A 24,892-nucleotide genomic window follows, 5' to 3' on the forward strand; every position below is an offset into this window, starting at 1 on the left:
ATTGGGTGCTGGGACCCTGTTTTCCCTCCCCAGGATTAGATCAGGCTTCTGAGCCTCTGGGCTATTAGGAGAGGAATGCCCCCTGAGAATCCCAGGGCAGGGCCCCTGGGATCCCCCAGGCTTCCCCAAGCAGCATGGGGGTGACAGGCCTGGCCCACCTCTAACAGCTCTGCTCAGGCTCAGACACACTGGGGCTTCGCACAATCCAGAAGCCTGCCCTCTGCTGGCAGGATCTCCTCCCTGTTCCATGCCCACAGCACAGACCCCAGCCCCTGGTGGCCAGTGACTGGAAACAGGCACACACAAGGCCAAGTATGGCTAAATCCTTTTATTCTGAAATAAAAAGCAAACCCATAGGAGTCGAATCACCAGGGCAGAACCCCGTCCCCGCCTCCTTCTTCTGTCTTCCTCTGTCTTACGCTATCAATAAATAAGTGTCCCCATTCCCCAAATATTTAATAGAACTTGCTCCCCATTTGCCAGCTCCAACCTCTGCTATGAGACAGGGGCCGCCCGATCCCCAGAATATACAAAATGTTACAGAAGTACAGTATATACACTGAGGGGGAGCCCACCCCGCCAGCAGCTTATATATGCCTTTGCTGGGCCTCAGAGAGGCTTGGGAGAGTGCTGCCCAGTCGTCTAGCGGGACAGGGGGGCACTTGTGCCCCAAAGTGCCTCTGAATAGAGGATGCATGAGCCCCTCTGAATGAAGGACTGCACCGATTTGTCTCCCCCCATTAGGGGGCTTATCATACCCCTTTAGGGGTTCTATCTTGCTAGGGTAGGGAGAAAAGGGCAACTGGGAAGGAATGATAGGGTGGTAGGGACAGGGTGGGGGCAGAGCCCCCGGCCCCATTTCTTCAGATTTTGCTTGTTGGTGACAGGTGCTTAGATCACCATGATCTTCACCTCGTCATTGTCATCAGCCCGGTAGAAGAAGGGGATGCAGGGGTTGTTGCCCAAGCCTGGGCGTTCCTGGGGCTTCTGGATCTCACGCAGCAGCTGCATGATCTGCTGTGCGGTGGGGTTTTCAGGGGCACTGTGGCCCACCAGGGCCTCTCCGTGGGGAGGTGCCACACTATCATTGTCGGCCAGGCTCACCTCTCGAAGATCTTCGGGGGGAGAGAGAGGCAGGGCTCTGAGTGCTGTGCGAGCTCTCCCCACCGCCCCCCAACCCACCCGCCCCCGAGGGCTCTACTCACCACCCTGGCCATTGGCATCGCCAAGCGCTGCAGTGGGGTCCCCAGCAGGGTTCTGGACAGTGGCCAGGAACTTGCCCTGCCACTCACTGCGCTCGCCTACCAGGCGGAGCACCAGCTCCTGCAGCTCCAGCAGTTTGACCTGGAGGGAGAGGTGCTGAGCCCCCGCGAGCCCCACCCCTGCCCGCCCCACTCCCAGGGACGCGCAGGGCCCCTACCTTCATCTCCTCCTTGTCTTGAGCCAGCCGGCTAATGTACTCCTCCTTCTCCCGGTGCCGCTCCTTGAGCAGCGCCCTCTGACTCTGGTAAAGGGCTATATACTCTCCTGCGGGAGGGTGGATGGGCGGCCGCTCAGGCTCCCGCCCCATCCCAGAGCTCCTGCCCCGCGCCGGCCCCGGGCACTGGCCCTCCTGCTCACCAATAGTGTCCGTCTCTCCAGAAAGCTGGATGCAGCGATGCTCCAGCTCTTCCACCCGCTCCTTCAGCTCCACTTTCTCCTGCATGAGCTCCATGAATCGGCTCTGCGGCCAGAGTGGCGGGGGTCAGGGCGCGGCAGCCCGCCTGAGCCAGCCCGCCCTTGCCGGCCGAGCCGCAGGAGATGCGCTCACCTGCAGCTTGTCCATGGCCGCCTGGAGGGCCTGGTGGGTCTCCCCAGGCACACTGTCGCCCCCGCTCCCGGGGGCCGCGGCCATCTCCTCCGGCGCGCGCGGGCCCGGGGCCACCAGGTGAGCCAGGCGTCGGCAGCGCAGCCTTTGGTCCTTCAGCTGCCCGCGCAGCCGGGCCTGCTCCTCCTCGGCGCCGGCTAGGGCCGAGTTAAAAAATTCCACCTGCGGGCAAGACGTGCTTTCGGTGGGGGCTGCTCAGGGTGAGCAGGGGGGCGGAGAGGAGCTCCTCCTCTCCCGGCCTCAGTGGGCCCACCCGTGGTTCAAGGATGGTGCCACAGCTGACCACTGGCTCCCAGGGGTATCGGGGGTCAAGAGAAGTCGAGGGAGGCAAACCAAGAGGCAAGAAGGGTGCCCGGGGGTGGGGGGTGGGGGCGGGGAGGGGACCTCAGAGGGAAGCAGGAAGGCGGGACAGGGAAGGAAGGGGCAACGACGGGGGTCCGCTCACCATGGCCTCTCGGCTCTCCAGGCCCTCCGGCATGCTCAGCTTGGGCCGGGCAGCCTCCTCGTCCTGCTCCTCACTGTCCAGTTCGTCTCCTGTCGGGGCAGCCGGAGACTCCTCAGACGACCCAACAGGGGAGGTGGAGCGAGCAGGGGAGGAAAGCTCGGGGCCGGCTCCGCCCCGCCTTCCTGTGCGACCTCGGGCCAGCCCGTCCCCAGAGGAGCCACTGTCCTAAAGGTCCCTTCGCACTCAATTCGGTGCTGCTCAAAGTCGCCCTCTTCCTTGGGCTCTGTCCCCTTCCCCTGGGCACCCCCACTTACCTTCCCCAGGCATAGCCATGAGGCTCAGCTGGGCCTGGAGCTGCTGGTTCTGCTGGGTGGCAGCTTCCAGGCGTCCCTGAGGGGCCAGGAAAGAGTGAGAAGGGACACAGGTGGCAGGCCCTCCCTTTGGGGGCCCAGCACTCGAACCCCCTCACCTGGGTCTCCTCTAACTCTTGGCGGGCCTTCTCGGCCGCCACCTTGACCTGAACATCCTCGTGCTGCAGCCGGTCCATGAGCTGGGTCTGCAGCAGGACCTGCTTGTGCAGCAGCTCCTTGTCGGAGGCCAACTGCTGGTAGGCGGCCACGTGCTGCTGGTAGGCGGCCACATACTGTTGCAGGTGGCTCACGTACTGGTCCCGCTGCTGCTGCAGGCTCTCGGCCTCCCGGCTCTTCAGCTCCACCTGCGGGAAGACCCTGGGACTGAGGCCGTGGTGGCCGTGGCTTGTTGGGGGGGCGGGATTCGGAGCCCAGGCTGGGGAGATGGGGGGAGGGGGGCAGGGGGGGCTAGCCCTGCCGCCCGCCTGGGCCCCTGGCTCCCTCGCTCCAGGACCAAAGTGACTGCCCCCCTCCCCGCCCAGAGCCCCGCACCTCCCTCACCCGGCCTCACACCTCATGACAGCCCTCCTTTTTAACTTCAGTGGAAAATCAAAGCGCGCCAACCGACATCTAAGTGCGCCCTGAATGCCTACTTTACAGGCATGCTTCTCCCTTAATCCTCAATACCTCCGTGAGCAAAATGCTAATCTCCCTTTTAGACAAAGGACACTGAGGCTGAGAGATGAGAAGCGAACAGTGACCAGTGGAGCTGGGGGCAGCATCCAGGGCTGAATCCGAGAAGCTGCCCACCGCACACCGTCTCTTGCCCTCTGGTTAGGGGCTCGAGGTCTCTGGCCGCGGCGACGACGACCTTCGTTCGGCCCAGGGCCACCCACTTCGTAAAGTCAGAGAGCAGGGGGCGAGAAGGAGCCTGCACCGCAGGCAGGCTGGGAAGGACCCTGGAGTCACGTGCCCCCCACCCCCGGCTGGAGCTGCCTGTCCTGGCCAAGCCTCCCACTCTCCAGGCGGGTGTCTGTCCCCCAGGCTTCCTCGGCCGGCGCGGGGGTTACCGTCTCCTTCAGCTCCCCCAGCTTCTCCTGCAGCTGGCCCAGCTTCTTGGCCAGCTCCTTCTTGACGTGCTGCTCCGACTGCAGCGCGGTGGTAACCTCCATGTTCTCGTTGGACTGGACGGAGAGGAGGAGTCAGCGGCCACCCGGCGCAGCTGGAGACCCCAGGACGTGGCGTCCGCCTCCCACAGCTCATCTGAGCAGGGCTCTCTAGCTCACAGGGTGCCTTCACGGGGACCATGTCAGGTGGGGTCCATACCCCCACTCCCCAGTTTTACAGGTGGGGAGACAGAGGCCCAGAGGGGTTAAGTGACCCGGCCAGGGAGGAAGGGCCGCGCACCAGCCTGACAAAGCCGTTCTGCAGCTCGGCCAGCTGCTCCTTGAGCTCGCGGTTCTGGGAGAGCGCGCGGCTGATGGTGGTGCGATCGTTCTGCATGCTCTCCAGGATCTGCTTGCGCTCCTCGGCCTGCTCGCCCCAGCACTCGGCGGCGCGCTCCAGCTCCAGCAGCCGCTGCTCCTGCTCCTGGTTCAGGCGACTCAGACCTTCGTTGTCTTTCACCTGGGCCTGCAGCTGCCCCGCCAGGATCTCCAGTTCCTTCTGCAGTTGCTCAGCCTCTTCATGGAGCCGCTGCTCCTCCTCCGAGGGCCCGGCTGGGGGCTCCGGAACTGGGGGCACCGCTGAGATGGGGTGCATAGGAGGGGCCTCTCACCTCTGTGCCTCCCGAAACCCCCTCTTCTTGGTCCACAACTTCTAACTGGGCCTCGTCACCCCAAACCTTGGCCTCCTGGCTAACAGTCCCCTCACACTCATGGGACGTGCAATCTTTCAAGACACTTTGGAATAGAGTTCTTTAGGTTTTTATGCTCAAGACAACTCTGGGTGGTTGCCAGTGGGCGCTCTACCCGGACTGGCCAACTCCTGGTATAAACCTCCTTCCCTTGGCCACAGTCCCCTTCCATCCATCCACATCCCTAGGGGCATCCGAAGGCACCCTCACCAGCCCTCTGCCACCAATCCTGCTCCCAGATCCTCCAGCCCCAGCTTACCTATCTGGTTCTTCAGTTCGGCCACACTGGCCTCCAATTCCTGCACCTGACTCACGCTGTGCTCCTTCTCTTCCCTCAATTTGTGCATCTGCCCAAAGCACAGGGGCGCGGGGCGTGTGGGGGGCGGGAAGGGAGGACCATCGCCCTCTCTACCCCTCCCCCCCTTGGCTGCACACAGCAAGTGACAGGATTCCCATTTTACGGATGCCCAGGAAAGATCACATGACCTAAGGTGGGGGGGCCGAAGGTCACGTCTCACCTGTTCAGACATCTGCTTCATCCTCTGCTGCCAAATGGCATTATCCTCCTTCAGATTCTCTGCATACCGGTCTCTCTCCAGTTGCAGTTGCTTCAGTGAATCTTTCAGCTGCAAGAAGGGGCGCAGAAGTTAGCAGGGGCTGTCCCTGTGCCTCGTGGGCTCCTGGGCACCTGGGGTCACCCTCCTCTCGCCCCCCTCGCTCTGCAAGGCCTCACCTGCCCCACACGGGCCTCCAGCTGTGCCCGGTCTTCCAGGGCCTGCTGTAACTCCTGGCTGCTATCAGGGGTTTTCGATTGACTAGAAAACTGGAGAATGAAAGATGAAAAGGTTAGATGTGGGGAGCCCAGGCTGTACCACACAAGGCCCCCCCGCAAAAGCGTCTGAGCTGGGATAACGTACAACTTGGAATCGATGAAGATCTCTATGCTCACGTTATTAGTACTGCATCCATAGGCTTTCTGTTAACTAAATACTCATTGTAAGTGTTCCTCTAGCTCCCAATCCCCCCGACTTGGTGTATATCCTTCCGGATCCTTTTCTGGTTATAGTGAATAAGGCTACAAACTGTTCCAGGTCCTAGAACTGGGGCGGTCAGGGCACAGAGTGCGGGCGTCCATCAACTTCCAAGTCCTCACTTTATATCTCTAGCAGGCCATTTATTAGACCGCCCATCACAGGGACGGGCCGCAGAGGCGACATTCAATTAACACTTGCTGAGCGGATGGGTGGCCAGACGGGTGGATGGGTAGAGAACTCTGTCTGCTGCCCAGGCCAGACCAAATTTGGAGCTCTAACAAATCCGGTCCCATATCCAGGAGAAAGCAATCAGGAGGGTGACAGACCACATGAGCAATAGCCGTGTAGCTTGGAAAAGACAAGAGAGTGACAAGGAATCCGCACCCCGCCCCACCCCACCGCCAGTATCGGAAGGTCTGTCTTGGGAAAGAGACAAGATTTTTCCTGTGTTGATCGGGAGGTAAGAGCCCCACCGAGGGAAGCGACCTGAAGGCAGAGGATGGCTCGGTGTGAAGAAACTGACGGAGGGGAGCTCCCTGACCCTGGTGGCCAGCCCTCCGGGAGGAAGCAGATGGACTCACAGGCTAGCCTTATGCCTGCCACCCATACAACAATGGTTTTCACCCAGGATGCTTTAAAAAACAAAAATAAAAAAGCCCTCCCCCTGAGATTCTGATTCCACAGATCTGGGCCAGGCCCCGATTTGTAGATTTTGATCAGTGTTGGGAGCAGGATTCTGTGGCAGGGCCAGAGCAAGGATCCAAATCTTCCAGCTCGTGGCTGGAGGCCGCCCACGACAATCCCGGGAGACGGCGGCCCCGGCCGGCTGGGGCTCAGGCTCCCTGGGGCTCCAGCCTTACCTGCTGCAGCAGGAGCTCCGACATCTCCAGTTTCTTCTGCAGCTCCTCCATCCTGAGCTGCATGCCCGCCTTCTCATTTACCAACACTCGAAGCTTCTCGTCCAGTTCCGAGTTCTGCTGCTTCAGGTCCTCGTTGTTTTTGCTGTGGCCACAGGCAGCGAGGAAAGACACAAGTACAGAACAGAAAGGAGCCCTCTGGTGACCAACCCACCACACTTGCCACAGAGCCACAGAACAGGGACGTCGGAAGGGACCCCGGGGAACGAGAGTCCCCAGTGGCAGGCCAGAGAAAAGACCTGAGTGGCCTGAGGCCACGGCCTGCGTTGGTGGCACCGCTGGGCCCAGAGCCCAGCTCTGCACGGGTCCTAACCCGTAGGACCCCCGTCCCTGCTCCCACAGCCCTCCCGCTTGCCAGCCCCCAGCCATCCTACTTGTTTTTGTATAACTCCAGCTTCAGGGCATCTCGCTCTTTGGTTAAGTCTTTGTTGTGCTGCGAACACAGAAAGGCGAGGTCAGGCGCGGGCAGGGGGAGGGTGCGGAGGGCGGACTATCAGCTACCCTTGACGCTTCGTTCCAAGCCTTTCCAAGCCCACGCTCTCATTTGCCTCGGAAAAGAGCTCGGGCAGGGTGGGAGAGATTCCCGGCTGGCCAGCGCAGGCCCGGACGGAGCTCGCGGCATTGCCACCAGGCGCAGGTAAGCGCTGTGACTGATCCTTCCCTGAGCCAGTCAGCAGGCACGAGGCTAAGGATCGCGTTCAAGCCTTGCGACCACCGCATGGGGCAGGCACGACTGTGTCTGTTTTACAGGTGAACGCAGATTGTCACAGGTGAAGTCGTTTGCCTGCGATCCCCAGCAGAGCTGGAATTAAACATCCAGTCTGTCTGATTCTTCACCCACAATTTCTCCCTGCGGTGGGGGAGCAGATCCAAGGAGTGGAATTAAATTTGCATCGGGATCTTCTGTCTCTTTTTTGAATGATCTATTCATAGGCCCAGCACTCATGAAGGTACAGAGGTGACAGGTCTCCCAGAGCTACCCCGTTCCTCTCCCTGGGTTTTTATAAATCCTTTCATGCACCTTCTATCTATTACACACATGCTTCCCTTCCTACACAAATGGTAACATACTAAAAGTACTGTCCTGTACTCGGCCAAGGCCCATAGCCAGTGACCAGCAGGGTTGGCTCTCTGGCTCTGGGCTCTGCATTCAGTGCTCGCTCCAGAAAGCAGCCCCCACCACCGCCAATTCCGCCAAGACAGCCAGCTCAGCCCTGCGTTTCTTCTAACAACCACACAACTTTAAAGCAGGAAGAAAGGGCCCGCGCTGCCTTCTGGGCAGTAAGACACTCCATCACGTGGAAGGGACCTGTCGGGGAAGCTGCACCTCCCGCGGACGGGTCCGATGCCGGGCTTACCCTGTCCGTCTGTTTCTGCTGTGTGGAGACAGCAGACAGGGTGCGCTCCAGTTCTCCAACGCGCTGGCGGGAAGACTGCAGGCGACTAGCAAGATCTTCAGACTCTCCTGGAATGACAGAGTTTGAAATGGAACCCAGGAAGGAATCCCACCCAAGGCCTGCCAACATGCCAGGCTGAGGGATGGGAGGGTGTCTAGAACCCCACCTGCTTTCTGCCTGGCCGCCTGCTGTGTGTGGGCCAGGGCTGTCTGTAGTTCAGTTTTCTCAGACACGAGAATTCCTATGGTCTGAATGTGAACCTTTGGGAGAGAAGGCAAAGGGGCGCTGAAGAGGAGGGAAGGAAGCGTCTCCTGGAGGGAGGGAGGGAGACCTCGGCTCCACACACCTGCAGCTGCTCCCTTAGAGAGCCCTGTTCCTTTGCAAGCTTCTGCTCAAACTCCTTCTTCTCCTGCAGGAAGGGGACACACAACATCCCTGACTGGGAGGAGGCAGAGATGAAACAGCAACGCTCCCAGAATGCCACCGATGTCCCAGGACAGGCTCAACAATGTGGCCAGATCGGGGGGGCGGGGGGGCAGTGGAGGGGGGGCAGGGGGGGGGGAAGGGGGGGGGGCCGAGGGGGCCTTTTATTCCTCCAGGCTAGGAGCAGACCAAGATGAGAATGGGCCTCTACATCTGAATCCTCCCCAAACCCATCTGCCATGTAATCAGCAAAGAAATCACGTTACTTTTTCCAGTTGATCCAAAGTTTCCTGGTTCTGCTGTTTCTGTGGGGAGAGTCAAAGGAAGGTAACTCAGTCTGTCCCCCTTTACTACCCTCCCCACACCAAGACGGAGGATGGGCAGGGGCCAGGAATGGGTTTTAAAGGGAAAGTTCATGGGGACATGAACTGACAGACTCTCCTCAAGCTCCCAAGGAAAGAGACTTTGGGTCTTAAGTGGCTTTGCTCACAGCTACGCAAGTGAGAGTCTGGATCCAGATGCCCATGAAAGGACAAGGACCTAAACCTCCAGAAATGGGAGTTGAGAAGTGAGACTAGACTACCCTTCTGTCGGTTCGTGGTTCAGAAGGGTGCATTCATTCACAAATATTTACTGAGCATGCCCCACCAGGCCAGGTTCTGTTCTTAATAGCAGGGATACAGGAATGAGAAGGACCTGATTTTCTGAGCTAAAAGGGACCTTGGCCACCTCTAACTCTACCTCCTCAGGAAACGGAAGCCCAGAGAGGAAAGGTGACTGGTCCGAGTTGAAAGATGGAGCAAATTAGGGGCTGAGAGTCAAGGCCGGAGCGCACCAGTCAAACCAGTGCTTCCTCCAGAGGCAAGAGCCCCGGGGCAAGTATGGGGAGGATCCAAGCAGGGGTGACTGGAGAACAGAGAGGAGGCAAAGAGGGCAGCCACAGAGAGCCATGCTGCATGCTCCGTGCTCCGGGGTCCCTCCAATGGAGACTTAGGCCCCCCGGCACCCCATTCTCCCTTGGCACCAGGGGCCCCCAGTCCCTTTCTTCAGAGCCCCAGGGAGAAACTGGAGCCCCAGATTGGCAGTGTGGAATCAGGGGACCCCACTGGACTCTTACCAATTCCTCTATCTTGCTACTGAGTTGTTTGTTTGTTAGATTGCTGGAATCCAGGGCTAGTGATAGCTCTTGGTACCGGCTCTGAGGCGCATGCAGAGGAGGAGGAGGAGGAGGAGTTGGACGAGGGCGGGGGGAGAGGTAGAGAGAGCAGTCATTAGGGTTGGGGGCTGTCTGGGCTGTCTCAGCTGGCAGCGGGGCACCCAGCCCCCACTGTGGGAGGTGGTGGTGGGGGCTGGCCTGCAGGGTCACTGGGCCACGGTCCAGACCCACTTACCTCCAGATCCTTCATATTAGCAGATGATGCCAGGCCCTCTCCATTGATGTAGGATGAAGGCTAGGAGACACGAAAGGGCTCACATGGAGGTGCGCTCTGCCCCCCACTCAGGACCTAAGCCGTCCGACTCCCTGGCCTGCCCATTAAGCTGCACACTGTTCTGCTTAACCCCTTTGTGCCAACTCCTCCTGGTTCTTATCTTCCCCTCATCCGTCCCCTCCCAGGCAGCTCTCATTCTGTGCTTCCTGCAGAGGGATCAAATGACATAACCAGCTTCAGCTTCGAGGTCCAACCCCTTCAATTTGGGGAGCTTCAAAGATGACTCAGAGGAGTCCTGCCGAGCTGAACACTGCCCAACAAGCTGGCTGCTCCCGGGCTCTTCCGTCCCTCTTGGGAACCTCGCCTCATTCTTTCTGTCATATCCCCCCATCTACCCCCCACCTTGGGTTTCAATTCCTGGGGTACCTCAGACACAAGACCATTGAGCTGCTGAGATAGCTGTCGCAGGCTCTCGGTAGATGACACACATCTGGGGACGAACACGGGAGTCAGGGGTGCAGGAGGCTCAATGGGAAAGAGGAGGTCGCAGGGAGCGGCCTACCCCGCCTCCCTCGGCCTAGGGACTGCTGCCCCCGTAGGAGATACTCACTTGCTTTCATCCATGAGGAAAGGGCCATTTTCTGCATCATGACTCTGCTCAGGAAGAAACACATGAGGTGGTCACTCAACTGCTGGTAAGACCACCCAGGGGTGGGGGGAGGCAAGCGCCTTCTGACAACCTGCCAACTCCCCAGACTTCAAGGAAAGACCTGGTCTCAGCCTCCCCCACCTCAGTCCTCCGGAAGGAACCAAGCTCCCTGAAGAAAGGGGAAGAGGACCCAAAGCAGGTCCAGTCCTCTGAGGAGGAGGAGGGGGTGAACATCGAGTGGGGCGGCAGGCAAAGGGTGAGGAGGCACAAACCTGAACTGACGCCATGCTAGTGACACAGGGGGGACTAGCACAGCGGGAAGGGACACCATCAGGTGACACGGTGTCATCAACAGTTGGTGCGGCAGGAGCAGCGCGGTCTTTGGGCGCCTGTCACAGAACAGAGCAGGGGGTTAGGGGCCATGCGGGTAAGAAGGCGCCTTGCTGCCACGGATGCAGGAGTGCAGAGCGGGCAGGACAGGTGTTGCTGTGGTCAGAGTGACAGTGACACATGCTGGGAGCCACTCTGGAGTGCGGCCATGACTCGCCCAAGCTGAGGGCCGCTCTGCAGCCTTCTGGACGGCCAAAGCTCAAAGCAGGGTCTGTGTGACCTCCTTCCTCAACATGGGGGCCTTGTTCTCCGTGGAGCTCAGCAAGAGACGTTATCAGGCTCTGACCTGCAGCAGCCACAGCAGATGGAAGACAGGGGTGCCCGGTCAGGGAGAAGGAAGGCACTGTTCTTCTGGAATGCCAGAGTGACCCTCACCCTGGGCCCTGCCAGGCAGAGGGTGGTGGTGATGAAGGACGTGGCCAATGCCACTATCTGCCTCCTTCCTCCCTGCTCTCTTTTCCTTTCCCCCCTCCTTTCCCCAACTACTGGCTGTATTTGCCCAATTCAGGCCTTTTCTGGGAAAGAAACTACCTAACTAGATGCCTCACCCTACTCCTGCAGGGAAGAAGAAAAACATGGCCACTAGCCCCACCCCAACCTCCTAGCTCCGAAACACCTACCCAGCTGAGAACCAACGTGAGAAACCAGAGCTAGGACGTCTACCCTCTGACTCTTGGTATCCTGGAGAACAATCCTGCGACTGGGGACAGGGACCCATGGAGAAACGGCTCCCTCTTCCCCACCTGGACCCACCTGCTTGACCAGGGCCCCACCCAGCCTCTTTCTGGGCTCAGGCCTGACACAGCCCAGGCATCTAGCTCTACGGATCTCATGTCTGATGAGGAGCAAAGATGAGCAGAGAGATAGGGAAGATGGCCGACAAGCTTGAGTTTGAAGAGGGGAGCACACTAGGGAGCCAAGGCCTGGCCAGCGAGGCTGGGGCCGGAAGGAAGAGGGACCCAGGGCTGGCTGTCCTCTGGACCCTCAGCCCTGGCCTCTGAAAAGTCAACTCTACTGCCCTCTTTAGAGCTAGTGCTGCAGAGCCCAGGAAGCTGAGGATGAATCAAGCAATCTGCATGTTTACTGTCCAGGCTGTGACCTTTGACCCCGGGACCTGGCGTTGCCTTGCCAACCTGTCAATAGAATCTCCCAGGTAAGAGCAGAGGCTCAGCAGCTGGCCAGGCTTGAGACTTTGGGGGAGGTGGGCACTTCTAGCCCTGGGCCCTGGCAAGCTCTGGGTGCCTCCTGGCATCCTGGGTTCCCACGAATCCCTAGCACTAGACACAAGAACGTTCAGAAAAGGAAAAAAGTAATTTTCTGAGGACTTAAATAGATGTAACACGCCGATTTTAAGATCAACCCAGTTATTTCACAATTTTAGGTCTTATAGCAAAATGGAGTATTTAAAAAATCACTCTCCACTCCCCCAGCTGTCCCATTCCATTAAAATTTTATTTCTCCATGATTCCCCATTTCTGGAAATGCTGTCAGCTCTGTTCAGGATCCTGTAACCACAAGCCTGCATTGCGGGAACAGAAAACTTAAGTGGGAAACAGCCACTGATACAGAGAGGATTTAAAAACCACAAGAAAGATCTGGGTCTTCGTTTCCAGGACAACAGAGGGGTGTGGGCACAGAATCTTAGAACTCAGGGCAAATACCAGCTTCAGGAGTCCTCTAGGCCTGGGCTCCCTTCCCTGTGCCCTTCAGCAGCTCCTCTGAGATCACAATGTGAGTCACAGCACCTGGACAGACCCGACCACCCGGGCATGAGTGGTCCCAGTGGGTGAAAGCCTCTCGCACCAGCATCCAGAGCTCTGTCCCCGCCCTTTCCCCATGCCCATCTCTTGCAGGACCTGGCCGCATTTCAGCCCTACCCCCCTCCCCCAACACCAGCCTGGCCGGTGTCCCAGGACAAAGTGTGAACATCATGTCCAGAAAACCCACCCAGGCTCCCTTTCTGGGAGATGCTCTGTGAGCTCACAATGCTGGCTGTTACCTGCATCCCACCCTCCCCTCTGCCTGGGACTCCCACTTTCCCCACTCTCCATCTGGATAAATGCTACCCACCTGTAATCTTCAAACCAGTCTCAAGTCCATTTAGAACCAACCTTGCCCTCAGTTGGGCACTTGGAACGTTGCCACAGTCTACCTTTGCTTCTTGCAGTAGGGTCTGCTTCCCTCAGTGTGCATTCGACCTGGTTTTACCTCTTTTCTCGAGCACCTAGCCAACCGCCTCCCCTAGCAAGGGCCACTGAATACACAGCCAAATGTCCAGTTGATTTTTAAGAGAGAATGGGGGAGGGGGGCGTCTGGGTGGCTCAGTCATTAAGCGTCTGCCTTCGGCTCAGGTCATGGTCCCAGGGTTCTGGGATCAAGCCCCGCATCAGGCTCCCTGCTCAGCGGGAAGCCTGCTTCTCCCTCTCCCACTCCCCCTGCTTGTGTTCCCTCTCTCGCTGTGCCTCTCTTTGTCAAATAAATGAATAAAATCTTTAAAAATAAATAAATAAAAAATAAAAGACAACAGGGGCGGGATGTCCTGGTTGCTCATCTGTTTGGTTAATCTCATGTGCTTTACAGTTAATTCCTCTGAAAAAATAACCTCGATCCTTGTAACTATAATGTACGCTCCCTTCGTCTTAACCCCACAGTCCCCTACTCTCAAACCAAAATGAAGTCATCCAATTCAAAGAGAGCACAAACTTGGGGACGGGTGCCCAAAGAGCAAGCCTGAAGGTTTGCTTTTATTTAATCTCTCCGAGGCTGACACGCCACTGGGTATTCATACTCAAGGCTTGAAAAGCCCAGATCCCACACACCTGCTCTGGAAGCTCTCCCAAATTACCTTTAAACTTCAAGGTGTGTCTCACCTTCTTCAAGATGATAAAAGATGGGGGGCAAGGAAAACAAGCCAATCAACCAAGCAGGTGAAAAAAGCAGACATGAACAGGCTGAGGGTTAATGACAGCAACATAAAATAAGCCAGGGGCAAAGTATCCCCCAAACCAGAGAAGCCTTGGGGCATGCACAGCTGGGAGAGAGCAAGCCAGAGAGGGGGCTCGGCACTACCTCACCTGCCACTTGTCCAATGGGGGGAGCGCTACCCCATTGGAGCGGTTAAGGTCGGACACCAGCACCTTCAGGATGTCCTGAATCTACAGGCGGCGAGAAGGGAGAAACAAGGGCAAGGGGAGAGAGAAAGTGGCTTAGAGAGAGGTGAGAGAGTCAGGGAAGGAGGAAGAGGAGAGAGGGGAACAAATCCATGGCCCGGGCCGCCTTCCCAAACGGCCACCAGCTGCCTTGCTGGAGGCAGAAATCAGCGTACACAGAGGGAAAAGTCCCCTGAACGAGACAGAGAATGCAGTCACCGGCCCGATGCAGCGGTTTTCTTAAGACACTCATGAGACCCGCTCCTCAGGCCCAGGATGCTGGGGACGAATCTGACAGGAATGTCATCTCCATTTTAAAAACCAGACTTCTGAGGAAGGGTTCACTTGGACAAGGGGCTCCGGCTAGAAGTCTGAAAGACACTGATCTGCTCCAACGATATCATCTTACAGATGAGCCCACTGGGCCCAGGGGAGGAAGTGATTTTCCTGAGGTCGCCCAGCAAGCTGGTGGCAAAGATGGACTCAAAATTCAATGTCACCTAACCCAAGTGCTTGGGGCTCTCCTCGCTACACCCTGGGCCTCTTCTGTTGCTTTCTAAAGGGACAGCGTGATGGCACATGGTTGCTCTCTGCCTGGCTTCCCCTTTGAGGCTGGGGATGAGCAAAGTCACCAGATCAGTACGTCAAATACCACTACCCTTTACTGAATGTTTACCCTGCACCAGGCCCTGTGCCAGGCCTGCGTGGCTCAGTCAGTTAAATGTCCGATTCTTGATTTCTTTCGGCTCAAGTCACATCTCAGGGTCCTGGCACGGAGCCCTATGTCAGGCTCTGTGCTCAGCCGGGAGTCTGCTTGAGGATTTTCTCTCTCTCCCTCTCCCTTTGCCCCCACGCCCCCAGCTCTCTCTTTAATAAATATATCTTAAAAAAAAAAAAAAAAATCAACCATCTCATTCTAGTGTCACTAGTGTAAATAAGATAACATTACCCCAATTTTACTGATGTGGAAATATATCCCTAGCAGGGACATTATCCCCAGCAAAGGGAGAGGTAGGATTCAAACCTGTACCTGACACTTCCTTCACAATCTTAACCATCACCCTCTACTGCCCCTTGAGCACCCTGGTCCCAGGAGCCTGGCCAGCCAATACTTACCTCCTCGGGAGAGTGACAACCATCAGAAGTGGTTGTCTCTGCACTACTCCCATTTTTGATCTTTCTTTTCTTCTTCGCTCCTGCAGGAATACCAGGGCTGTTCTTTTGCTGATATTCCCTCAACTGCAGAAAGGAAAAGCAGCAGGATTCATGAGAACTATAATCCCCTGTATTCACATCCAACTTTGTAGTTTACCATATACTCCTATATTCGCCATCTGATTTAATGCCACCAACAGCCCTACAAAGTGTTGTATTTCTCAGCGACTGCAGACATGGAATGATAACATGGCTTTAAAAAAAAAGGAGGGGGGCAATAATGGAATTTAAACTTAGTCTTCTGACTCCGAGTTCTGGGGTTATGCCATGAAATCAGCAAGTGCCAAGAGGCAAAACCAGAGGTGGAGATGGAAAAGTAAACATCTGAGTAATCAGACTTTAGAGTCCTTTCCTACACATCTGTTAAAGTTGCACACTGGTACTTATCAAACTTTTACATCAACGTATCCTGATGGCAGAAGGCAATGAAGGTACACACCTAGTGAATGTGGGAATGTAACAGAATGAGGACAACCCAACCACCATTTCAGAGAGAATTCTATTATAATCTTACAAATCTATGCAAACGTCATTCCTAGGTACATTAATATAAAATGACTTTTCTCTGTCAAGAGAATCAAGCACAACTGATGCTTCAGTCCCATATTATTCTGTGGCACTTAGGACACTCCATGTTGAGATGATGATTTGGAGAAGATTCCCACCTATGAAGTTCAGGTTCCAGAGATCTGTTCCACAGAGGATAAGCAGATCTTACTCTAAAGACCACCGATTGAGGGGGACCCTGGTCCCAGAATCATGGGGAATTAAAATGTGAGGTAGAGAATTCAGATTTAAACTGTTAAAGAAAGACAGTAGAAACCTAGGAGGAAACCATACTAAAAAAAAAAACATTCTCCCCAGTTGTCACCAAGGTGTTATCAACGTTCTGTGATCACTGCCGAAGTCAATGTCTAAGGATGGGGTACAATCTTAGAGTAAGGGCTCCTGAAACCTCTCCCACCCAGGTCCCATAGTCCCCAGTCCCTTGAAGCTGGAAATTTGTGCCGCGATCAGAGAAACCGGAAAGGGTATGAAAACACTGGGAGACTGGGTAGTAAGATCAAACACCGGGCTCGTGGCGCTAATGACAGTTCCGAGGGGGATTGTGACGTAACTACATTCCACTCCTCCCTACCGACGCCCGAGTCGCCGCTCCGCGGTGGGGGAGGGGAAAGCAGGGCCGGGACCGAGGTCCTCGGAGACCGGGACCGGGCAGGGGAGCCCAGGTCCTCCGGTTCTGGGTGGCTGATGGCGAGGGCCAAGCCCGGAGCGAGGATCCCGGGGGTCACCGGCCCAAAGTCACCCGGGGGCGACGGGCGAGGGCGGGGGCTGGGCTGCCGGGGGGCGGGACTGGCTGAGAAGACTTTGGGGGGGGCGCCAAGGGGCGCCGAGGGGCTCGCCCTGTGTGCCTCAGGGGCAGCACAGACTCTGGCCACTGCCCGGCCTTCGGAGGGGCCTTTGGCTGGGTCAGGGAGCCGCGACCCGGCACGTTTTACCTTCTTCTTGGCCGCAGCCAGTTTGCTCTCTCGGGTTTCTTCCGACATCCCGGGACGGGGAGGGGGAAGGGGGGACCACATCATCAAGATCCCGGCAACCCTCGCGGAATTGCTTCCGGCAGTCACCGCGCCGATGTGCGAGTGAGCCAGGAAAGGAGGGACCCGAGAGTTTCTAGGCAGCAGCTGGGTGGGCGTGGCCTCAATACCCCAATCCTATTGGTCAGTGAGGAAGATGAAAGGAAAGGGGGCGTGGCCAGGCCGCCGCGGGCCTCAAGGGACAGGTGGAGTCACAATGAGAGAGGAGCGCGCAGCCGCTGTCCCCACCCACCTCGGGGGGGGCGGGGCCTGAGCTCGCAGGGTGCGCGCGCACCTCGCTTTTTTGACCGTGCGCCGTCTCCGTCATAAGATTCCGAATACCTGGCGGACCTGAGGGGCCGCTCTCCCGCCCTCGCCCTGGACCCTCCTGCACTGCATACTCCCCCGAGACGGGGACCCCGGACCCCAGGGCTCCGGAGGTGGGCGAGGAGCGGAGAACAGGCCGAAAGGGCATCCCTTCACAGCCCCTTTCCTGACTCCCCATATCCCTGCCCCAGACTCTCTCGTCCCAGAGATCACTTCCGTCTACCCCCATCTAGCCCTCCACACACTCCCCCTCTCAGAGTCTCCCCTTCCTTGAGCATCCCTACCACGATCCCGGACCATAACTGCCCCTTCCCAACTCCTAACCTCCCCACACCCCTTTCCTCCCAGAGCGGACTCTAGGTTCAATCAGCCTTTTTCCCTCGGATTCCTCTCCAGGACTCAACCAGGACTTTCCAAAAGTTGCCGCGGGGCCTTCCAATCCCCTGTGAGTATGCCTGTGCACCCCCCGCCCCCTTTCTGGCCCTCCACCGGGGAAGTCAGTGCTGCTCCCAGCCCTCCTCCCCACCCCAGCCCTCTTCAAGCCTTCCCCCAGCAGACCTTGTTCTGCTGAGAAGCTCCAGGTCATTTCTCAGTGCTTCCCCTTCTTTTCCTCCCTGCCCACCAAGCTTCAAAGAAGCAGCAGCGTCCTGGCCTTTGCCCGGTGGTACCCCAGGCTCTCCCAGTGGGCTCTGTCTCTCCTCCTTCCCGACAGCACCGCAAGTGGTTGGTTTTGAAAACACCACGATCCCCTCCCTCACCTGTCCCACCCCACACAGAAACCACCCTCATTCCCTCGGACGTGTGTGCTCTCTCCTGCCTTGGCCATTTCGATATACTGTCCCCTCCTGGAATACTTTCCTTCCAGCTCTTTAGCAAGGTGATGCCTGCTCATCCTTTAGAGCTGAGAGGTCCCTCAGAGAAGCTTCACCCCCACTTCTGACTCAGTCCAGTTGCTCATTTGGACACTCCCTTCGCACACTGTACTTCACCTTAAAAGCACTTTTCAGGCTTGTCGTTAGTTGATTGATTATTTGTCATTCACCCATTCATCTGACACATTTTATTGAGTGCCTACCACGTGCCAGGCACTGTCGGGGACACAGTGAACAAAACACCGGCCCTGCCCTCGTGGGGTTTAAACTCCAGTGGCGTAAGGCCGGCAATGAACAGAATATTATTAATGAAATGTATATGTCAGGTGGTGATGGATGTTATAAAATATCAGGACAAAAGAAGAGTGAGCCATTGAGGAGTGACCATTTTAGGCGGGGTGGTCAGCAAAGGCCTTCCTGATGAAATGTGAATAGAGCTTTAAATGGAGATATCTGGAGGAAAAACATAATTATTGGGTGTTTTATATAAGTTCCGTGAAGGCAGGGGCCAGGCTTGATGTCTTATCCATTGCTGAATCCCTGGAGCCTTTGCCAGGGCCTAGCAGATAGTGCTTACTCCCTCTCTGTCAACTGACTGATTAAAAGCCTCTGTCCTAAGAGTAGGAACCATGTCTTCCTTGGCTTCTTCTTGTATCACGTGCACACGGTTGACCCAACACACATTTCCTAAAGATTAGCAGTGTGCCGGGCACTGGCCTTTGCAACTTTGAGAGGCAGAGAGGGCAAAGATGAACTGCAGCCCCAGGGAAGGGGTTTGTTACCCAATGAAATTATAAGCCCAGTGACATCATAGACTTGAGAGGAGCATCCAAGAAGTAGACGTGAGGCAGGTTATCTGGGGTCAGGTTAGGGGCCAGGATGAGCCCTTTAATTAGGATTGGGTGTGGCTAGGAGTGAAAGAAAACCCCAAATAACGGTGGCCTACACAGACCTCAGGGTCCCAGGCCTCTATCTTGTTCCACCGCACCTTTAACAAGGTTCTACCTTATCGCCCAAGGTGCTGTTCAGCTCTTTCATTACATCCACATTCTAGCCAGCAGGAAGGAGGAAGGCAGGCCAGAGAAAGGCATACCCTCTCCCTGGAAGGACAGTTCCCAGAACTTGTGTACATGATTTCTGACTAACTTCCACTTGCCGGAACTTAGACAGCTACATCTAATTCCAAGGGCAGCTGGGCAATGTAATCTTATTAGGGGGTGGGGGTGTCAGTCACCAAGCAGAAGGGGGGCAGTGGTTGTTGGGGACAACTTGTAGGTTCTGAATTGTGGATAATGGGTCAGTCTGGCTGATGACTTTATGTGCCACTCAGCGGCCATCTCCCAAGTCTGGCCAGGCTGATGGGGCCAGCGAGGATTCTCTGCACCTCGACATTCAGAAACTGAAGGAGAAGAGGGACCTGCTGGACAAGGAGATCACCCAGTTAATATCTGAGTAAGTCTCACTGGGCTCCTCAGCATGCTTAAGATAACTTTTAACCGGAGGTCCAGTAACTGAAACCCAGCCACACTAGCTTAGCCTAAAACCAGGACCGTGCCCTGCCGAGGGATTCAGCATGTCAGCGGCCTCTCTCGGGTAGGGTGTGGTCAGACCTGGGAGGCGCAGGAACTAGGGAGCGGAAAGCTGTCCCTAGCAGAGGTTATCACTTGGTCCCTCTCTGCCTCTTCCATCTGCACACCGACTCCATTCTCTCTCTGCAGGTGGGCTCTTCAGGGCCTGGAGGAAGCTGGCTCTTCCACAACTCCTGACTTTCTCACACCTCTTGCTCCAGCCATGTGGCACAGACTGAGCAGCCTTTGAATGTGCATTTCACACGGGAGGGGCTCTGACTAGCCACTCATGTGCCCATCTGTGAATCCCCCTGCTGTGGCCCGGGTCACACAGTACCAGCGTGGCTGCGAACCACTCCCTAAGGGCACAGGGAGATTGGCCAGGAGTGAGGGGCTAGGCAGATCCCCTGCCCTGCCGTAAGCTTCCTGAGGGCAGGGTCTGTCTTGTCCCTAGTAGGTCCTTACTGAACATTTGTGTAGTTTTTTTTTTTTTAAGATTTTATTTCTTTATTTGCCAGAGAGAGAGTACAAGCAGGGAGAGTGGCAGGCAGAGGGAGAGGTAGAAGCAGATTCCCTGCTGAGCAAGGAGCCCGATGTGGGGCTCAATTCCAGGACCCTGAGAGCCACCCAGGCATCCCATGAACATTAGTTAAATAGATGCCTTGTGGGAACCTGGTGGCGCAGTCGGTCAAGCATCTGCCTTTGGCTCAGGTCAGGATCTCAGGGTCCTGGGATTGAGCCCCGCATCAAGCTCCTTGCTCAGCAGGGAATCTGCTTCTCCTTCTGCCTGCTGCTCCCCCTGCTTGTGCGCTCAATCTCTCTCTGACAAATAAATAAATAAATAAAATCTTTAAGTAGATGCCTTGTTACTCTCTGAACCTTGGATCCTCCTCAGCTTTCTTAAAGATCCTCTCTCTCTCTCTCCACCCCCCACCCCAGAGGCTACAGTGTGGATGAACTGGAGGACCACATCTCCCAGCTCCACGAATATAATGACATCAAGGATGTAGGCCAGATGCTGCTAGGCAAACTAGGTGAGCAGCAGGACCCCAGAGGAGCAGCCTTCGGAGGGAAGGAGTCCACATTTCCCCGGGTGTCTGGATTTTGCTCCTGGGCCCTCCAACTTGCCAGCCTTCCCGTCCCTCTCAGCTGGCCCGCTCCCCGAATGCCCCGAAGCAGCTGTGCAGCTCTTACAGGAGTCCCTGGGGTCTCTTCCCTCAAGTGTAGAGCCTGCTTCAGAGCCCCAGGCAGGTTGAGCACGAACTTGCCTACCTGCTCGATCGCGGGCTGTGGTTCCCGGTCTTCCGGGGCCTACTCAGACTGATCGCTACACCACCCTTACCTCAGGTGGCTGACTCGCTACAGAGGCAGGAAGTCACAGATGGGTGCCTTTGTGACTTCCAGGAGTATTTTGTTCTTCCTTGAACAGTCTGACTATCACACAGACACCTGTGTGCCTAGGCTGGTTAGGACAGTCCACTTTGGAAGCAAGCAAAGGCATGGATGGCCTCAGTCCGGTCACCTGGCTGGGGCCGGTGGGCACTCCAGCGTTCAGCACCCAGTGACTGTTTGGGACAGGGTGCAGGGCTGGGATGTCTGCCTGGTCACTGCAGGAGTTTAGCACTTCCTGTAGAATTGCCTATCAGCATCCGGGAGTCTGTGGCAGGGAGGGCTTTTCTGTTCCAGTGGGGAATGGGTCCCGAGGAAGGAGAGGAGGTAACAGGAGGAGGGAAATACAGATGGAGGAAGGAGGATGATCAGGCCCCAAGGAGAAAAGAGGTGAGGGGACCGTAGCCTGGTGGTTAAGGGCATCCCCTCTTGTGAGACAGAACCCAGCTTGAGACCTGTCTTTCCAGGCCCGGCACCTGGAGAGGACAGGGCAGCCTATCCTCTGAGGTTATATATACTGAGCACCTACTCTGTGTTGCTCTGCAGGGTGTGGGGCACTCTAGTGAACCAGACACCTGGAGGACCCTGTTCTCATGTGACTTAGGTTTTGGTGTGTGGGGGAAGGGAGGGGAAAGGTCAATAAGTAAAGGCCACAAACAAAGGAATTATAAAATGTGTTAAGTGCTATGAAGGAAACAGGCCAGGGGTGCTGGGTGGCTCAGTCGTTAAGCATCTGCCTTCGGCTCAGGTCATGATCCCTGACCTGATCCAGGGTCCTGGGATCGAGCCCTGCATCGGGCTCCCTGCTCAGCCGGAGGCCTGCTTCTCCCTCTCCCATTCCCCCTACTTGTGTTCCCTCTCTTGCTGTGTCTCTCTCTGTCAAATAAATAAATAAAATCTTAAAAAAAAGATAAAAAGAAACAGGCCAGAGATGGAGAAGAATATTGAGGTATGAACAGGGTGGCAGGTAGGGATGAGCTAAGGTGGTCAGGGAAGACCTCTCAGATCCCTTCCCCTGGGAGACAGAAAGGGTCTTTGAGGGAGCAGGAGGGATGGTATCACCAAATGGCCAGGGCATGACCCCTGGGCCAGGCTAAGGAGTGAGGGTTTTCAGCAGGCCCCAGGTGCAATGTAAATATAAATTTACATTTTCAGCAGATGGCTCTAGGTGCTGCGTGTGGAGTCCAGCGGAGCTTAGTTTGATTCCTCTGTCAAGTGGGGTGAGGGTTCAGTGAGTCTTGTTTGGGGTGGCCAAGCAGGGCCCACAGTGGTAGGGTCTGGAAGGAGTAGCAAGAGGGTATCTCGGCCAACTAGGGGAGCAAGAAGAAGGTGCGAGAGTGGGTCCTGGGTAGGTCAGGCCTTTGGCCATTCTCCCTCCCACTCCTCCCACCAGACACACATCTTTTCTTCTTTCTTTCCTTTCAGCCGTGATCCGAGGTGTCACCACCAAAGAATTATATCCAGAATTTGGCCTGGATATGAATGACTGAGCCAAGGCTCACAGCCCTTTGTCCACAGCCCAATGCGACAGGCAGATTTGAACGTGAGAGGCAGTGAGAACCCGTCCAGCACACACACAGGCTTCCCAGCGAGGAAGCGTCAGAAGCCTTTTTCTAGAGAGCTTGATCTGAGTCACAAGGGAGCCCAGAGAAGAGACGGACAGTGAAGAAGAGCTGTTCCCTGCTCCAAGTTTCCTGAAATGTCCCAGTGATGTCTGTGTGTGTGTGTATGTCTCCCATTTGTAAATAAACATACAAGCAATCTTGGTGTGAATCTCTATACTGGGAGTCCCTCTCCTCCGGTAGCCCCCTAATCTTCCCCGGGAGAAAGAGAGCCTGCCTTGGATCGTAACAAGCTAACATGTACCAAGTACTGTGCTGCACACCTTACATCCATTATCTCTCAAGCCTGAGTCCATCCCATGAGAAATGAATATTGCTCTCCCCATTGTACAGATGAGGAAATTGAGGCTCAGAGAAGCAAAGTGACTTACCCAAGGTCACATAGCCAGTAAGTGGCAGAGCAGGGATTCAAGCATAAGTCTTAAGTCTGAAGTTTATGGTTTGCAATATTGCCTTTCTGGGTCGGGGGGACAGGCAGGCAGGAGGTGAGCGTGAAACAGCGACGTTGGAGGAATTCGTCCCGCGTGCGTCCATCAGCACAATGAAGGTTCCAGTCCCGACTGTAGTCCTCTCTGCCAGCCCGGGGCAAGCTGTCGCTCCTCCCTTGTGTGTTGTTTATCCTGATCCACCAGCACTGGCAGAAGTGAGACAAGTGTTGTAAGTGCTCGGTGCAATCCAGAATGGCAGGATTTCACACTGAACCCGCCAAGTGTTCTGACTGTCCCAGCTGCTCATCCGGCTGTCCCTGCTGGACATCTTCTTAAGATCGTAGGTGTGACAGCAGTGCTTGAGGGCAGGCTGTCATGAGGTGAAGTAAGCATGGTTCCCAAAACCGGCCATGTGAGTCGGGCCTGGGTGTGGGTCCCTGCCCACTTGGGAGCGGTGGACCAGAGGCCCCCGACTTGGCCTCTAAGCAGAAATAACAGTAGTACTGTATGCAGTGGGGCAGTTAGCATTAGCTATCTCAACAAACAACCCCAAATCCCCATGGCTGAGCACAAGAAAGCTTTATTTCATCAAGTCTGATGAGGGTCTGGTAGCCCCCCTGCATTTTAGGGCTTTGCTGCTGGAATCCACAGCAGGGAGCCGAGGGAGGGAGAAGACATCAAGTCTGAGTCGACTCGTCCCCTGATCAGCAGCCATCACTCCTGCTCACAGACAGTGGTCCAGAACCAGCCACGTGGCGGAAACCCACTAAGGGAGACCGGGACTGGGAAACGAGGGTGAGCACCTCGATATTTGGCGGGGACTGGCTGCCGTCCGGGCCACAAGTGCCTAGCTCCGAGTGCCCCATCTGCGCCCCTCTGTGGCTGGCCTGACCCATGTCCATGCTCCGGCCCCGTTCCAGACCGTTCTAGACGGCACACATTCGTTTGCATCTGCATGCCCTCGTTGATGACCACGAGAGCCAGGGTGCATTCCCATTTGGGGGCATTTCTCGCCATTTCCCATACCTTCACATCAGAATGTCCACAGGTTTTCACAACCACCCAACCAGATAGCTTCCATCAACATCCCAGGCTCAGCGAGCGGAAGCAACTTGTCCAAGTCACACAGTGGCCAAGCGAGAACAAGAGCCCAGGTCTGTCTGACTCCAGACCCCGGCCTTCGAACCTGGACCCCACACCATGAGACCTTCACTGGTTCTCTTCCCAGACTGGGTGCCCTTCGAGGACAAGACTGTCAGATTCATCTCAAGTGACACCTTTCACGCCTGCACCCCACACATCCTCAGTATTTGCCTAATTGAATGTGACCCTGATCCCATCCTCTTAGGTCCTGGGGGAGAGCTGGTGATCTAACTGGAGATGGGTGCAGGACGGGGATGGGCTTTCTGAGCTTCTCACATGTCTGAGCTCCTACATAGCTATCACCTCAACTGACTTTTCCCTTTCAGCTTCCTGAGCCACATCATTTTCCAGCGGAGGAGGAGGTGGAGAGGTTAGCAGCCAGGCTCGGGGTGGGGGGAACCTCCAGAAAGCTGGCTCGTCATGCCTCTGTCCACACTGCGTCTCTCAGTGCCAGGAGCTGGGGAGTTACGGCCTCTGGGTCTCTGCTGCGCAGTGCTCACCTGCTAGCAGAAGTCAGGAGTCTAAGAAATGATGACAATGCAGTTTGGTCAAAGGCTGTCGTGGGTTACAGGAGCACATTTGAACAGCACCCAGTTTGGGATATTGGGGAAATGTCACAGGGTAGAGACACCCATGCATGTACTGGGAGTCAGCCAGGAAAGAACGTGGGCAAGTATTCCAGGAGGGGAAATGACATTGACAGAGGCCCTGAGGCCAAGATCTTAGTGGACCCACGACGGGCGCTGGGGACTCAGTCTGCTTGGACAGCGATTAGAGACAATTTGCTGACTATTCACTTGGACTCTTGGTGCAGATGGGACCCTGCCCCAGACACAGTCATAACCCAC

The 24,892-nt window shown here is 56.2% G+C and overlaps 2 protein-coding genes across 5 annotated transcripts; one reads left to right on the plus strand and one right to left on the minus strand.

Annotated features, from left to right (window-relative positions):
* Positions 1-313: 313 nt before the first annotated feature.
* On the minus strand, positions 314-16,747 carry GOLGA2 (golgin A2). 4 transcript variants are annotated; one of them, XM_032418149.1, is made up of 27 exons: positions 16,621-16,747; positions 15,023-15,145; positions 13,832-13,912; positions 10,640-10,756; positions 10,329-10,372; positions 10,145-10,208; positions 9,680-9,739; positions 9,406-9,486; positions 8,555-8,593; positions 8,212-8,274; positions 8,032-8,125; positions 7,827-7,933; positions 6,843-6,901; positions 6,412-6,553; positions 5,251-5,340; positions 5,036-5,143; positions 4,777-4,864; positions 4,070-4,407; positions 3,733-3,846; positions 2,782-3,027; positions 2,627-2,702; positions 2,313-2,401; positions 1,811-2,029; positions 1,621-1,723; positions 1,421-1,527; positions 1,206-1,344; positions 314-1,115 (listed from the first exon to the last, which is right to left on the minus strand). In XM_032418149.1, exons 1-27 carry the CDS (start codon positions 16,702-16,704, stop codon positions 892-894), a joined length of 3,099 nt encoding a protein of 1,032 aa, XP_032274040.1. In that variant the 5' UTR covers positions 16,705-16,747; the 3' UTR covers positions 314-891. The 4 variants fall into 4 exon arrangements, with proteins under 4 accessions (XP_032274040.1, XP_032274041.1, XP_032274044.1 ...); XM_032418150.1 differs by lacking the exon at positions 13,832-13,912; XM_032418153.1 differs by lacking the exon at positions 10,640-10,756.
* A 6-nt stretch (positions 16,748-16,753) lies between these two features.
* SWI5 (SWI5 homologous recombination repair protein) lies at positions 16,754-22,758 on the plus strand. The gene is given in 6 exon segments (XM_032419008.1): positions 16,754-16,761; positions 16,845-17,135; positions 17,419-17,467; positions 19,225-19,346; positions 20,402-20,496; positions 22,277-22,758. Coding segments are annotated over 6 exon segments (630 nt in total). The 3' UTR covers positions 22,342-22,758.
* Positions 22,759-24,892: the final 2,134 nt, after the last annotated feature.

This window comes from Phoca vitulina, unplaced genomic scaffold (genome assembly GCF_004348235.1).
Source record: "Phoca vitulina isolate PV1807 unplaced genomic scaffold, GSC_HSeal_1.0 scaffold21, whole genome shotgun sequence".
NCBI classification, from domain to species: Eukaryota; Metazoa; Chordata; class Mammalia; order Carnivora; family Phocidae; genus Phoca; species Phoca vitulina.